Source organism: Wasmannia auropunctata, unplaced genomic scaffold (genome assembly GCF_000956235.1).
Source record: "Wasmannia auropunctata unplaced genomic scaffold, wasmannia.A_1.0 LD336088.1, whole genome shotgun sequence".
NCBI classification, from domain to species: Eukaryota; Metazoa; Arthropoda; class Insecta; order Hymenoptera; family Formicidae; genus Wasmannia; species Wasmannia auropunctata.
The window spans coordinates 1,648,744-1,665,446 of NW_012026802.1; the positions used below are offsets into that span (position 1 = coordinate 1,648,744).

Consider the following 16,703-nt stretch of genomic DNA (forward strand, 5'->3'; position numbering starts at 1 on the left):
ATTGTCAATTTTCAGTTTTTATACTTTTATTAGCTTATAATTAACTTTTAAATATTTCGTGTAATGGTGCATCTTCCTGATATTTATATTATTAATAACATTTCATTATTAATATTATTAATTATAATTATTAATTTATTATTATTATCATCATCTTAATATTCTGTTTTAATATGTCTGTCAACGCGCCCGGCTCCCTTCTATCTTGCAGCCGATTCGTCTTCCTTGCGCCAACGGCGAACCGGCCGGCACATGTCGCGGACGTGATGTTATTTCGTATCCCGTCGTCGCCGCCGTACGATCCGCTTTAATCCGTGAAAACATCCCGCAAAAGAAGCAAACAGCAATTTATTCGACCGCGTAATAACAAGGAAGTCGCTCGCGCGCACGGCCAGCACGTCGAGAGATGCCGCATCTGTAATCTCCACCCTCGGCCGGAGCACCCTTCCGCGTCGGTGACGCGTCCGCCCCCTTGACGTGTAAATCATAGAGAGAGGCGCCAGGACACTCTCTCGGTCTCGCTTCGAATCCTGCGTAAATAAGATGCACATGTCCGTGGCAGGATGTCAGGGCGCGATGTACACGTTTATTGAGATCGCTCTTGGCGGTCTCGTTTCTAGAGCCGAGAAAATGGACAGCCGAAGTTATTGAACTTAATATAAGGGAGACAGAAGCGACGGTTATCGCTTTTTCCCCGTGAATTTATGTATCTCAAAATAGAACGCCGTTCTTCGCGCCCGAAGTGGTATATCCATCATAAAACATATGCGCTCTATGAAAGAAAAAATTAATTGAGAAAAATACCAAATTACTAGGATTCCCGTACCCTCGTGCAAAATCTGTAAATGTTTCGTAAAATTAATTTGCAGCCATCACGAGTCCAGAGCGTCGTTCAAACCGAAGTGCACGCAGTCTCCCGGGGCGTTTACGAAATTTACATCGCCGCTAAATCGCTATCGGGCTTTCCGTTCGGCCACAGCTCGAGCTTTCACGGGTCCATTCGCTACCGGAAACGGGCGAGATGAGAGCTCTCCCGCGAGGGTGATTTAGGGTGTCGTCAATCGGTACCGGAATGGTTCGTGGAATCATTTTACGCCCTCGGTCGCCAGTAGGTCGGACGAGAGGCGATCGCAACGGAAAAGAAAAAAAGAAGAGAGAGAGGGGAGGGGGAAGGGAACGACCATCGAAAACCGTCTCCGGGATAATTAACTGTAGGGACGACCTCATTACGCGGCTTAATGAGCTGCCAGCGGCCGCGTCGTGTCGCGGCGTTGATACTTTTTCGAGTTTCGGGAGAACGGAGTGGAAACGTCGCGGTAAAAATTGCTTGTGCCGCGGCAATGATTTATCGTGACTGAGAGCCGGCGCGACCTGATTTGTCAATTTTAACAAGCTGCGCCTCGTCGCATCTTGAAAAACGAGAGAATTAGTCCAGAAAAATAAATAACAATTATAAATTTTCACGGCACTAGACTTTAAATTCAATTTATCTCGAACGATTTCGTCGTGTTAAGCGAATAGCAATCATTTACGCGAAATGGTTTTTAATATCTACATCTGAATTTATTATTTTTTATAGTATTATTTACAGAATTTATTATTTGCAGAATTTGCTGGATCAAGTTTGAGTGGATACCTATTTAAATAACTAATATATTGTATGAAAAACATAATGGTCATGCATGCAGTATAGAAATTTATAACACCAGACTTTTTTGGGGCAACGATGAAATTAATTATATTTATTTTAAATATTTTGTATTCTGTACATATTATATACATATCATTTTATCATATAACATAGAATGTTATATGTATATTTTTTATTATTTTTTTTTAATATAAGAAAGTATCAACTTTTTGCGACGGATTTTCCGCGCGCTTCTATTTCCGCAGCGACGTGGTCTTTCTCTCTCAATCCACGTGCTCGCTTCATGGCGAACTCTCACGGAAGCTGGCACAGTGGTTCTCGACGATGATTAACGTACCTAGCCCGATGTAGAAAAGAGAAAGAGAATCGTAATCCAGCCGCGGTTTACTGTCGGCGGTAAAACCGAATAAGTGCGCGCCATCGAGAGAATTGGTCCTATTCAGATATAAATATATATACATGCCGAGGAACGCGCGTGCATGGGGAGGGTACGCGGACCGCGTGGCCGCCACTAACGACGGGCGATTCATCATCCGGGGAAAACGAAAGGAGTGACAGAAATCGTGGTGATTCAGTAGGAAAAGACAGGGAACAGATGTTTATGCCCCGGCGACGTCGGCCCGTAACACCTTCGGCTGCCATTCTCCTCTCCCGTCGAACGTCCGTCTGTTGCAGCCACACCAGGATTTATGTCATATAATACATAAATATTATAATACATAATAAAAAATTATATGCACATATAATTTTTTATTTTTATTCTAAATTGATAGTCAACTAATTTGACTTCATAATTAATTTATTTGATTTTATTTAAAAATGCCCCATCAAAGTGTTGCATACATAAAAGATGAATAAATAAATAAATACTTAAATATGCAGTATTAAATGCAGTATTTTGAAGAAATTTAATTATGTAGAATCAGATAGATTAGCCTGCAAAGAGCTCAGAATAAAAAAGTAAGAATTAAAAAAAGAATGATTAAAGTCCATGAAACTCGCGAAATTAATGCTTCTGATGTACAGCGTATTTTTATTACAATTCAGAAATGAGAGACCCGCGATTTAGTTTCTCATCGGAATCAAATTCTCATGGGAATTCTCATGGGAATGGGATTCGAATTAAAACTGCGATCGCGGAGTGATCCGACAGCAGCAGTAATGTAAAACCTGACTCTTTCTCTCTTTCTCTCTCTCTCCCGCTTTTCGTGGTGATCCTGGAAATCTGAGAAACCGCCTAAACTAAACATAGAGCGGAGACCCACCGCGCGGGTGCGCGATGACGCTTTATTTACGAACGCATGAGGCCGATGGAAATCCTTCCAGCGGCTCCAGACGCCGATTATACCGAAGCGAACCGCTTTTACGAGTTCCGATGTTTAATGTCATCGCGTTACGTACGCTGTTGCTTTTTGTACCTTGCCGTTGCGTATACACGCCGCCGTAGGTCGAATGACGGTACAAAACGCAGACGCGTACGTGGAGCCTTATACACGTTCAGCAATAATCCTTGCCGCGCATCGCGCCAGAAGACATTAAAATTCGTTAATTAAAGGCATTGAAATATGTTATAATCAAAGATTTTTATCGACGCATTAGATTAAGGATGATTGACGAATGGATGATTGAAATTAAATTAGCTTTAAAATGAAACGAAAAAATGACAGAAATAATTTGCTTGAAAATTATTCATAAGTAAACTTAATTCATGATGTTACATATTTCGGTGACATATTTCGCAAAAGCAGATTTAGGTAACATGTTGTGATCCCCTGAATTATGTTTCCCCATCGAGTCGATTATTAATTCTAATCGACTCGATTATTTTTCACACAAAGGATGAAAATTTCAAGACACGCGCATTTGAGGATTATAAGAGAAGAATTGAAGTTTAGGTTTGCGTTCAATTTGCATTTTCAACTCCACCCTTTTGCAAAAATTAATTCGTCAAGTCGAGATAAGAGATAAAAATCGATTTTTATAGTTGAAGTCCGAAAGCAGTTTTTGTTTTGACAGATTTGGTAAACGATGAAAAAACACAAAGGCAATTGCGTTAGCGAATGCGAGTAACGATTACAAAACTGCTTGCGGTGATTTCGCATTCTCGCGCCTCGCGCATCTCTGGAGATGCCGCGGATGACGCGGCGAGAGGAGCCCAGCAACCCGTCCCGATTGGCGGCGGGCGTATACCGCGATGACACGGCTCCGGACCAATGGCACCCGGGCTGGGCGTCGCACTGCACGGTTCCGTTAGCTTGCAATAATATTTGCACTGGCACGTCTATAATCCATTAGGGCCGCCGCCGTCGCCGGGCGGCGTTCGGTAAATTATTTATCGGCTCTTCCGTCCCCCCTGTCCCCCTCGCACGCCCGTCTCCGTCTCTTTCGCACCGTAACCGCGGATGTATCTCCTTTCCCACAATCACTGGACTCTCTCCTCCCTTCCTTGATTTACGATTCCGCCCGTCATACGGCACCCGTACGTTTCGCGAGACGCGCTCGTTACGCGCGTCTGACATCACACGAGCGTTCAAGGCGAGAGAGATTTGCCGTGGCGTTAAGTCCCCGCGTAATCGTCCATCCCACCCATCATAATATAAGACGTGATAGCTGAAGGTCAATAATTTCCCGCGTCGCCTCGAATCCCCGCATTAACGTCACCCCAAATGGCGCTTTTTAGCTCGGTCTAAAATTGAGCTAACTCTCGCTTTCTGTGATGTGATGACTCGAATAAGCAATAATAGAAAACTTTGATAATCAAGACCTTCTAAATTATTTATTTAATTTTAGTGCGATACAGAGACGGGATAGTGCGATGGGCGTATAAGCCAATTTTTGTTTCAAGAGTTTTCAGATAATAAAATATTCAAATGTTATTTGAAATGAGAAACTCTTAGAAATCCTGAAAAATTTGAAATTTTTGAATATTTGGAAAATTTTTCTTAAAAATGTCTAAATACCTAAAATGTTTACGTTATCCGTAAACAAATTTTTTTCGGAAACATTCAAAAGAAGCTTACAGATTTTTTTAATGATATACTCGAAATATGTGTGTGTCTTTAAAAAGGTATAAAAACAAAGATACATACTTTATTATTCATTGTTCTTTTATTTATGCTTTGTCGCTTAATTGCTTAGAATTTTTTTCTATATTTTTGCAGTACTTGCAACAGTATAAAAATATTATACTGTATGTACAATGAAAATGCGCGAGCGGCGATGTCGCTCAGATAAATAAGCATAATACATGTCGCATTGAGTCAAGGGAATGGATAGTGAAATGTCTCGCTTAAAATCTCCGTTAATATACTATAAATTATATACAAAGCACTTATCTACGATCGTGTTACATGGTAACGCGTATGTACAGAAGCAGGAAAAGATACGTATTACATTTGCGGCGCGGGAGGGTTCGTCGAGTTTTCTCAAATAAAATTGAAAATGACATTTCAGCCGAAACCGAAACGAGATCGCGGGCTTCTTTTCATCTGGGGAGAATTGTTTCAATTCCTATCTCAGAAGGTTTTCCAGCCGATATCGATCTTCCAACTTTATACCTGACGCGGAGCTATTTCTCGATAGAGAGAACCGACGAACCTTTTGCGCACCGACCGAAACGGGATAATGCGTGACAGAGTATTCGCAGGTTCGCGTCGATATTACCGCAGGATGAATAAATTTATTGCATTTATCCGGCCACGTGGTGTGAATTCCACACCACGTCGCGAATCGATATAAGACTCGTCTTGTTGCGCCTTCATACACTATATAGGGAAGAAATAAAAACGTATCATTCGGTACTGAATCGTAGAAGAGAGACTACGCGTGAATTCGTAGCATTATTTTTATTTCGCAACGAATAAATGTAACCGCTTGCGTAACATCGAAACGAAAATAAATGTATTATCTCTATATTGCAGCAGAGTGAGCTGCGTGATACGGGCGCGAGCCAGGCGGGATCGCTTCCTTCCTGTCCTTCTCGTGTAAAGTCGTAGATTACATAGGGCTCTGAGTTACGTTCATACATATATATATATATATATGTAAAATATATGCGAGGTAAAAAAAAAAAACAGTTTCGTGCGCCTTTGCCGAACGGGTCAGCTATATGGTTTTGCACAAATCAGCCGCGACGGTCATTTTACGAGACCTTCGAGAAACGGAGTCACACCGGCTGTCACGCCGAATCGTCTCCGAATCTTTGTCGCTCGCGCGGTCAAGAGATGCGTGTCCGTAATGTCATATTTTTTTTCCGTCTCTTTCGCGCTCGTTCTATTACTTCTTATTGTGTTTTGACGTGTATTACTTATTATTGTGCTTTAACGTGCATCCCGTTCCCAGGCATTTTCGCGTTAGACGGTGATTTCGGCGAATACGAAACCGCGAGAGGAACGAGGAAAGTCTCGAGAAATAACAAAACGGCTGCTTTATATAAATATCTGATACCATTCGTTTGGCAAAGCTACACGAGACTGTTAACCGAGTAATAGCCTTTCCTCAAGGGAAAGGCATTGCAGTTCAACTGGCACAAGCAGTTTCTTTCAACTATCCTTTTCCTTTTGAACAGTAGTCCACTACTAATACGAATACACGGAATATTATCTGGAAGCGGAAGCTACACGCGGAGCTGTTTCTCGATACAATTAAATCTATATAAGAAATTTCTCTAAATTATCCCTTTTTTTTCCTATCAAACGATAGCGCTCGTACTAATAACAGTACAAGGAACTATCCGAGAACTATAGGCGGAGCTTTTCGTTGAGGCAGTTATAAACACGACCAAGTTTCTTTAAAATATCCTTTTTTTCCCTTTTAAATAATGATTCATATATAAAAAGAGTACAAGAGACACGCCTGGGAGTCTTTCCCGCGGAAAGTCCAAAATCTTCGCGGCGCGACGACGTCGATTACATCCTCGACGATTGGATCCTCAAAACGTTGTTTTGTGGATACACGGCGAACGTTTTGTCAGCGCCGTGACAGATGAGCCTTCGCTCGTTCGTTCGCTCACTCGCTCGCACGTGAAAATTATTTTTGGAGATACCGGCAATTATATATACCAACGAGAGAAAGAGAGAGAAACGGGAGTTCGGAAAGACTGAAGGAAGAGGAGAAAAGTTCTTTTAGATCGTCCTTGGACGTCGCTGCACGGCTCGTTGTCTTAGGGCTCGCGCGAAGTGAAGCAGCTGTCATGGTCATTCTCGATGTCTTTCTTTTGCCGCCGCCACGGACGTGTAGGGGGTACAGTCGGAGAAACGAACCGGGACCCTCCCAAAGGGAACCCATCGGGGAAACGTTCAGAAAAATTATCGGACCTGATCGAGTTCGCAGAATTGGGGTTCTCGAAAAAATAAAATTGTAATATCTCAGCCTCTTGACATTTATCGGTTGACAGTTAAGACCGCAAAGTTCCGGCCTCTCGAAAATCCATTGAACAAATCAATAAATTAGCGACAAATTGATGACATTTCCGTACCGGGCTTATCGAGTGACTGCGAGACGGATATTTAACGGTCAACTCCGGCTTTAGATCGGATGACGTCCGTCCCCCGTCGACGGGGGACGGATGCATCGGGTTTGTTTTTGCAGCGCGCGGCGGCGAGGAGCGTCATCAGGACGGGGGTGCCCGAAAAGGCCCCGCTGGTGAGGCGGAGGGACGCCGAACGTCTCGGATGTGTCTTGGCTAATTGAATTCAAAGAGATTTATGGTCGGCACCGGCGCGTTGCGCGACGAATAAAAAGCCAGGCATCAGGGGGCGGGAGGGGAAGAGCGCGCGCGGCGCGGTTTAGACCCGCTGTCGAGATTCCCTCAGGAACTGTCGCCGGCCGAAACATAGATAAATGTTTTTACCGGGCCAATTAACGTTGGCGGAATAGCGAGGAGACCCGGAGACCGGCGCTAATCGCGCGAGCCTCCGATCTAGCGTCCGCTAGATCCCAAGTTAATCGTGGAACGGGGGGGGGGGGAGGAACCGAGGGGCGCGAATGAGATAACGATGTTAATGACTTGAACTTGGCGAACTCGTGATATTTCCTCGCCCGTATTTTCGCGATTATCTCGCTTGTCACAATGACGCAGCGTTATCGCTATATTATACATCCGCTTCGCGACACTAAAACTATATTCCGCGATATATTACGATATTTTCGTGAATGAGAAGAATGTGTTTTTTTTTAACGTGACGCAAACGTCTCGTTTATGCGAGATCCGCTGGACCGAATCGCGCGCCTCTCACTCTCTCTCTCTCTCTCTCTTTCCCTCTCGGTCACGAGATTTTTTTTCGCCAAGATTCGCGATAAAGCTCGATGGTGCGCGGGGGAAAGAGAGGGAGGACGGCTTCTCAACGCGGCGCGTCTTCGTTAAGCGGTTTAAAACGCGGCCGAAAGTTTGCTTTGACCGGTTTAAAATAACTAACGCCATTCGGAATATTCACGGTGCGGTCGCGCGAGCACCGGAGCCGCGCGCGGCGCGCGGCTGTTTTATGTGCGTTACGCGACAAGGGGAGTCCCGGACGAGAGGGGAGGGGGAGCGACTGTCATCTAGGGAGAAAAAAATAATATTGTGCCCGACCGATGGGCGCCGAAATGCTCGTTAACTCTTTCACATTTCCTTAAGGAGCGGCGGATTATTAAAATGCGGATACGCGATCGCGATCTCTTCGTAGACGAGAATCAACGTGACAAATTATTCGTTGACAGGTATGTTCTTTTCGATGAAAATTTACTTAGGAAGATATGCGTTAAAAATCGTTTGGAATATTTCCATCGTAGGATAGAAGACGTCGATAAAGCCTGAAGATTTTCGGAAGCTTGTTTCTCGTACGATATTGGCGCGTATTGAAGATATATGCATTTCTTCCCGGATCACCCGAATTATTGGAATAACACTTAGAATGTGGACGAATGTTTTACGTTCGCGAATAAAAACGAGAGATACTCGCCGCGTTCAGTGGCCGGAGTTTACGCGCGGCGGTTTATCGGCGAAAATTCGCGGCGGGAAAACGCGCTCGTGAGAGAGCGAGCTTATGAGACTCGATAAATCGCCGGGCCGAGATTGTTTGGACAGACCGGGTAAACGCTCGTAAATCCGCCGTTAACGGGCTGCAACGCGCTCCCGAGAGGTAGTCAAAACGGAAAATGGACGCGGGGGAATCCCCGCGACGATGATCGACCGCGGTCCGTCGTCTCCCGTTCGCGGAACGAAATTGCTCCGAGAGGTAAAGTCGGCGGCTCCGGGAATTCGGGGAAAGAAGCTTCTTCGATTCGAGTGGCTTGTTGCCGGAAACGACTAACCGATCGATTGTCGATCTATTCGAACCGAGGAGGATTGAGATGGAAAGGAAAAGATTACGAGACGTAATTTGGTTGATTGATGCAGGTGCGTAACGCACGAGACGGACTAATAAGCGCGCGCTTTTGCGGCCGCGTATCGGCGGCCGAGTTGTCGCGCCGTTAATAGTCCGACGAGAAGACGTGAATTATTAGCCTGCGTTATGTCGCGAGTGAGCGAGCGAGCGAGCGAGCGAGCTAGCGATGCCGCGTCGCCGGGAATCGTCCGGGACAGAATTAACTGTCGTTGAATTGGGTTTCAAAGGCCGCGCCGGAGAGAGAGACGCGTCGCGCGTGTTATTATACCTCGCGCCCGCGGAGTCGCGATACCGAGTACGCGGGACAACGGTTAGGTCCCGCCGCGCGCGGGATCGTCCGGCCCGTCGAGAGCCACGGCGCGAGCTGGCACTCCTGATATCCGTGTGAGTCGCATCCTGGGCGCGAATCGATATTTCCTTCCAAAAATCAGGCTGCGAACCAAGCGGCAGAATGACGGATGCTAACAGCACGAGCGAGCGTTATCTCTTTTTTTTTTGTTCATATGGTCACTTTCAATTCGCAGGAATCACGCGCAGTGTGTCTCGCATCTACTGCGCTTCGTACTGTGAAGCTCCATTCTGAAAATAATGGATCCCGATAGAGAGAAACTATAAGCGAGAGTCTCATCGGAGTGCAATGCCGCAGGGACATTTTAATCGTACGCGCTATTTTATGCCGTAGTGGAGCATTCAATTTGAAATGAAAATCTTCACTATGTGTGGAGCAATCACGTGGAAAATATTTTACATAAAACTTACACAGTGTCAGAAGGAAAATATGAAATATTCCGTAGTATTTTAAAGTATTCATTTTTCCTCGTTTTTAATATCCTTATATAGATTAATTTATAATTATACCTATACTTTTTAAACAATTATATGTTTTGTTTACCTCAATTGATTCATCTCATTATTCTGTACACAAAGTATTTAAATTAGATCGTAGAAAATGAATATTTTACGAGATATTTCATATTTTACATCAAAATACGACAAAATAAAGTATAAAATATTTCTCATAATTTTTACTTCTTTCAAAAACTTTTCACCTCTTTCTCATTTTATCCTGGCTAAGCTATTGATTTTATTTGACTAATCCTATAGTCTAATACTTGTACAAAAATAATCGTACATATGATTCAGTAAAATCATGCAAATCGGCTGACTTTATCCCGTCACTTTTGCGATTCGTCCGTGTATAAGGGGCGCTCCACAAATGACTAGAATATGCTAAAGAATAATGTGTAAATTTTTTATAATTTAAAATGTTTTCTATAAACTTTATTTTGCACATTTTTCTTCCGACACTGTGAAACTTTTATTCAAAATATTTTTCAGTAATTTCATGTATAATAAAAATATTTCAGGCTATATTAGTTGGAAATGCTCCATTCTGCATATATATTCTTTTTATTAAAAAATAATTTACTTTAAACTTTCTTCAATATAAAAATATATAATTGATAGATACATACGCACACGCACACAATTTTTACATACTATGTATATATGCTCTGTGTGCGTGTGCGTATATTTGTATAGGCGAGCATATAAGTAACATCCTTTTTGGATTGAAAAGTATTCCCCCCTCCCCTCCTTTGTCGCCATCTTACCTCTAAGTTTTATATATCCTGTAATTTTATTCTAGCCTTATATCCTACGAAGTTGTGTTCCAATCGCCTTCCATTCTCCAGACGCTAAACGCGTACGATATTTTCTCTTTCGCTAAGTAGTTACTCGGCGACGCCGCAAACTCCCTCGCAGCCGCAACCGCATTGTGGGCGGACTTTTCTGAAACAGATATTTTTTATCTCCTATTATTCAATGTACAAGCGATCGTGTTACATCTTTTTCCAAAGGCTTAAAGAATATAATTATCATTTAATATAACTGCATTCTGACACGCCAAGTTTCTTTTCAGTCACTTGGAAAGCCAGATGAAGTAAAGCCCATAAAAAAATCAAATATAATTTCAATAATAAAAATCACATAAAAATTGATTATGCATTTTTCTAAAGAAATCGAAGAGGACACATTAAATATTATACGGTTCGTGATTGGAAAATCTTCCCGTTTACCCAACAATTTCGATTATTTAATAACAAAATTCGTCTTTTTCACACACACCGTCAATATTTATTTCGTTTCCGAGAAGATCCACATCATTCTCTCGGCGCGAGTCCCGAGCCTCGCTTTATTTCGGCAAAGAGATATAAGAGTGAGGACTGAGGAGAAGAGCCGGCGAAAGAAATCGAAGGGAAAGACGAAGGCCGGAGGGGATCGTTACGCGATAATTCTGTCCGCGTATAATGCGAGCGCCAAAATAAAAGGGAAGCGGCCTGGCGTCGCGCGGTATCGCGCGAGAGACGCGCCAGGAGAAAGCCCCGGGGAGGAAGAGAAGCCGCATATAAAAGAAACGCGTATATATTTCCGTCTCGCGAAAATTCGTGTCGCGGGAACCGGGAACGCGACCAACGCGACGAGCCAATCGGCGTCGCGCCCCAAGCCGTTAGCCCGTGGTATCGTTAATCACGCCGAGTTACGAGTGCGTGCCCGCTGTGTTTCGGCGTGCACCGGGTGGTTTACGTCGCTCGGCTGAGATAAGGACGAACTGGGGGAAGATTTGTGCGCCGCGCGCGACGGCCGGATAAAATTTCAGCCGTCACTCAGCCATTCATTCGAGATGCCGTCGTTCGCGATTCATTTCGAATCGAGACGTCTACCTTGCTCTCGTCCATAAAGTTGTATTTATATACATAGTAGAGATTTTAATAAATTATTACGATCGCGATTTTGCCGACTACGTCGCGGAGACATAGATCTCACGAGTTTATCCTTCCCAAGTAGTTAATGTCGTCATTGAATGTTGTCCCGAAGTCGAGTATCTATATACAAGTTCGGGTGGCGGCAATAAGAGTGGCCGTTAAATGTCGCGTTTGTTTGTTATTCCGAACGTTAAAAATTAGGCGGCCCGTGCGGGGGAGGGATTTAATTCTCGCTGGTCCACAAATATTATGAGAACAGTGAATCGCGGACGCGTAATATGGGAGAGCGATGTCCTTCGGAGTGGCACTTGAGTAACGACGGCGTGAGTGGATTGCGTCGCGGGCTCGTCGCACCCCGACCTCGTGTAAATTATAGGAAAAATCCTCCTCCGAGAGAGAGAGACGGTAGTCTGTTTAATTAACCGGGGGCCACCGGCCGACCCGCTGTAAACACGTACCTACCACCCCACGGAGAAAGTGCCGACGGAGATAATCCTCGAGCGTCTCTTTCTCTCTCCAAGCAACGTGCGCTCGTGTAGCGCAAGCTTGCAGCATCCCTTCGGTGTTAGATGACGACTTGAATGCGAGATATCTACGCACTAAAAAATAAAGCACAATATCCGACCCACAGCACCCTTAATCGTCGGCACCAAATAATTCCCTTATTCTTAATTTTCCGCCCCCCTCCTGCGCGCGTTTCCCTCCTCCTACATATGTTTCGAATATCACGCACGCGACATTTTCGTTCCACGTGACGAAACGAAGGAGGATGAGTAAGGGTAAAAGTATTTAGAATACGGTTCGAGCGTAGATTCGGTTGTAAATAAATTTTATATGAAAGAGGAATATCTTTTTTATAACCAAATAAATGTATTATAAAAATTATATCATGCACGTGAGATACTTCCCTATGCTTTATTTAAATAAATAAAATATATAGAATAGAATGTGCAGAAGGAAGGAAAGAGAGAGAGGCACACTAAGTCGTTTTGCATGGATAGCGATATTTGCTTGCAAACTCGATCGGATCAAATCAAAACGGCGTGTTTTGAAGCGAGAGAAAATGAACACTTCTCGGGCATTCCCTTCAAAGTCTTCGCACCTACAACGTTTAAGTCCTCACTGCGCAGATTCACACTCCAAGATGTCAATACGCGTGAGTCCCCACATGTCACCCTGAGCGGTACAATCATCGAAATTACCTGTGTCGCACTTGTTTTCGGTCCTGAGTACGTGGTACAGGAAGTCGATGTATCTGGCGGCGAGCTTGAGCGTCTGGATCTTGCTGAGCTTGTCGCTCGGCAAGGTCGGTATGATCTTCCTGAGCGCGGCAAACGCGTCGTTCAAGCTCTGCGTCCGCTGGCGTTCGCGAACGTTTGCCATCGCTCTCTGATTCTGAAGCTCCAGGTCGTTCTTGCGGCGCACCTTTGTCCTCGTCGTCGAGGCCGCCGTCGTGCTCTCGCCGTCGGACTCGGTGCTGTTGCAGCAGCCGTTGCTGCCGCTGCTGGTGCTGTTGTTGTTGCCGCTGTGCCGCCTCTTCCTTCTGCCCGTCCTGATGCCGCCCTCCTTGTTCCCGTAGCCCTTCGCCGTCGTCGACGACGACGGCTCGGTCACGTGGCCGAGCTCGGCGGCCTGTTCACAGCCGTATCTCGCGACGTGATCGACCAGCCCGTCCTCGATCACGTCCGGTTTGTATTCTGCCACGTCGACATGATGATAGGCCCCCGTCTGGCCCTGGACCGACTGGACGGAGTTGGGGGCACCCATCTCGTCGACGCCACTGGGAGAGTACACGCTCTGCGAGGACGGCGTCAGGCACAGGCTCTGCTGCTCGTGGTCCCTACTGTAATCCGACAGGAACTCGGGCGAGTTGTCCGTCGAGTGGAGCGACCGGTCGTACTCTAGTTGAAAGTCCCGCATGATCTTTGAATCCGGTTGATGATCCTGAGGATGAGGGGGATGAGGATGATACCGCGTCTCCTCCGGATTCTTGAACATCATGTGACCCAACTCGTTGTAATGTACAACCTGGTTATGCAGATGATGATAACCGGACTGTAGATTATGATGCTGCGACTGCTGTTGCTGATGTTGGTGATGATCCGGCGGACTGCTCAGGTCCATTAGATGCGAGTGATGAGACGTGGGCGGCGTGAACCGATCGTAACGCGTCACCGACAAACTGCCGTCGGGATTGCCGTCGCCGCGGTGTACGGCCATCGCGGTGCCGATGACACCGGTGCCGTCGTTGCCACCCTGGATGCCATTGCCGTGCAGGATGTAGTTATAGCCCGTCTGCGGTGTCACGCACTGGGATGCCGGCGTCGGCGCCGGTGTCGGTACCGGTACCGTCGCCGCGCCGCGCATACCTCCGCCCGCGTACGTCTCCTTAACACATCGGGCGCCGTCGAGGGTCCGCGCGCAAACTGAAGACAGGAGATACTTAATCTGCTCCGCCTGCTGCCAGGTGTAGAGCACGGAGTCACCACTATTATGAACACCCATCCACTATCAAGTTAACGCCAATACGCGGGAGCCACGTATCGGCCACGATACGCACGTATTTACGCGCCGCGAGTGACGTGCGAACGATCGATCGCTCGATTGTCGATCGATTCTGTCAGACGCGCGGGACCGCGAGAACCGAAATCACCGCGAACGAGACCGGCCGCGCGAAAGCCGAGACAAATCTCGCCGAGAAGAAGAGAATCCCCAAATGTCGAGCGTCCCTCATACGCTACATCAGCACAGCCGCTGTAACACAGCATCTCTCTCTCCCATCCCCTCTTCCATCTTTTCTTACTCTTTCTCTCTCTCTCTCTCTCTCTTTCGCTCTTTCTCTCTTCCTCTCTCATCCTCTCCAAATGTTACTACCCGCCAGCTGAAGAAGAGAGCCTCCGCGGCGCGATCGCTCATCGTGTCACGCCGCAGGAACCCCGCCTTCGGCGGCGAGTATGACTGGTCCCCGACTATCACTTTGTCTCCACCCACGGAGAAGAGGAGGACGGAGCCGAGAAAATAGATAGGTCAGGTGGTGGAAAGGAAGGGATACGAGGGGATGAAACGGAAGACTTCCATGCGCGCCGTGGGATCCGCACAAGAACGAAGCGATGCTGATGATTGATTGTAAGTAGCAATTTTGTGGAAACATATAAGTACATTTTTCTAGGAATGCAAATGAGATACACAGAAAAAATATAGTAAAAAAATTAATGTAAAAAACGAAACGATATACGTAAATAATTGAGAAGAAAATGTAGACGAGAAGAAAGTGCGGTCTTTTTAAGAATAAATACGCCGCGGGTTGCAGTGTATTTATTCTTATTGTTTTAATAGGAAAAAATGTATACGTTGAATCTCTCGGATCTTATCACTAGATTTACCCAACAGATATCATGGTAAATATAATTTCTGTATAAATGTCTTACAAAAAATAATTTTACAAAATTACTTTTAATTGCTTTTCCATTTTCTGCAATCACATGCATTTATTTGCATAAAATTTTTTAATACAAACGGTAAATTTTTAAATTTTTTATTTGCATAGTTATTTCTAATGCAAACGGTGCATTATGATTCTTAATAAGAAGGCAAATATGCTGTATGCAATGAGCTTTGTAAAAATATGTTTATAAATATCATTGAAAAGTGAATATCTAACAATGATAAAGCATAATCATAAAAGTGATATATTTCCTCGGCCAAAAATAATCGCGACACGAAACGCTACGTCGCGAGCGTGATGTATCGACATTTTTCGAGCTCCTGCAACTCGGAAGCCGAGGCGAGAATGAAAAATCGGCGATCAGAGTTACGACGCGGCCAAAAATAAGCGGAACCCTCGCACCGTGCAGCATAAAAAGTACATTCTTGAGTAAGGGAGCAGAGAGCGAAGGAAGAGCCGAGAGCAGTGCGGCTTTTTTTAAATATTTCTTCCGACGCGGTGAGAATCGCGAAGATTCGCTCCGGAGAGACGTTTCCGCACTTCGGCAAAATTTCGATTCCGAACGGCTGCCCATTGGGCCCACCGCGAGCTCAAATCCGCGGTGGACCCGTCGCGTCGCACTCGGGCTGACGTTCTCTTCTCGCGGGCTGAAATTAATACCGACGGCATCGCGATGCGAATTAAATGCGGCTCGCTCGCTCGGAGGCGCGCGTGATAGATGGCCGCGTTGGATGCGCCACGACGTGTTTGTTGTGACGGACGAAAGCTCTTTAGAGGGTGTCTATAAATTCTGACGTTTCTCCAACTTTCTCGCGAGCCTCCCCTGCTGCCTCACTCCCCCTCGCCGCCGCCGCCGCGCCCGTGATTTAGCATTTCGTTCGACGTCGCGCCACGCCTACGGAATATTTAGTCGCGAGGGTGACTTCGGGAGAGAAAACGGGGTCACGTCTTTGTTCGCCAGGTCCTTTGGTCTCGATCGATTCGCTCGATCGAAATCCATTTTAAGACGATCCGCGAAATGTCCAAAATATCTTAATTACGTGTGTATAATTATGTTCTCGTACATAACTTACAGCGCAAATTTATGATTAATTAAGATTTTCTTTTCTGCGTATGTAATTGTATGTAATAATAATAATAATAATAACAATGTAATGCACTTATAATTAGATACAGAAAAGATTATGAATAGAATTTTGTCCGGAATTCTGTTTCTCGAATTGCACAAGAAAAAATCACGTAAGAAAAGACTTACATTTTAAATATTTTCACTTGTCAAGCTCTTAAGAAATTAATTTTTACTCTTTCATTTTATAATTTATGCGTTTATCTATATAAATGCTTAAAAGATCGTGTGGAAAACAAAGTTTTGACAGTCGGTGAAGCCAGCAGATTTGTTTCCCCGAACTAATGGCGAGCTTTGAACGACTCAATCGTCGTATCGTGACGGTATTAGCGGATGGATATTCCGTCGC

At 45.1% G+C, this 16,703-nt stretch overlaps 1 protein-coding gene across 2 annotated transcripts; it reads right to left on the reverse strand.

Annotated features, from left to right (window-relative positions):
- Positions 1 to 7,818: 7,818 nt before the first annotated feature.
- On the reverse strand, positions 7,819 to 14,288 carry LOC105448228 (protein twist). Of its 2 annotated transcripts, XM_011686685.1 has the most exons (4): positions 12,986 to 14,205; positions 12,242 to 12,382; positions 10,632 to 10,809; positions 7,819 to 9,597 (listed from the first exon to the last, which is right to left on the reverse strand). In XM_011686685.1, exons 1-3 carry the CDS (start codon positions 14,148 to 14,150, stop codon positions 10,676 to 10,678), a joined length of 1,440 nt encoding a protein of 479 aa, XP_011684987.1. In that variant the 5' UTR covers positions 14,151 to 14,205; the 3' UTR covers positions 7,819 to 9,597; positions 10,632 to 10,675. The 2 variants fall into 2 exon arrangements, with proteins under 2 accessions (XP_011684987.1, XP_011684989.1); XM_011686687.1 differs by lacking the exon at positions 12,242 to 12,382 and having other exon boundaries at positions 12,986 to 14,288.
- Between the last annotated feature and the right edge of the window lie 2,415 nt (positions 14,289 to 16,703).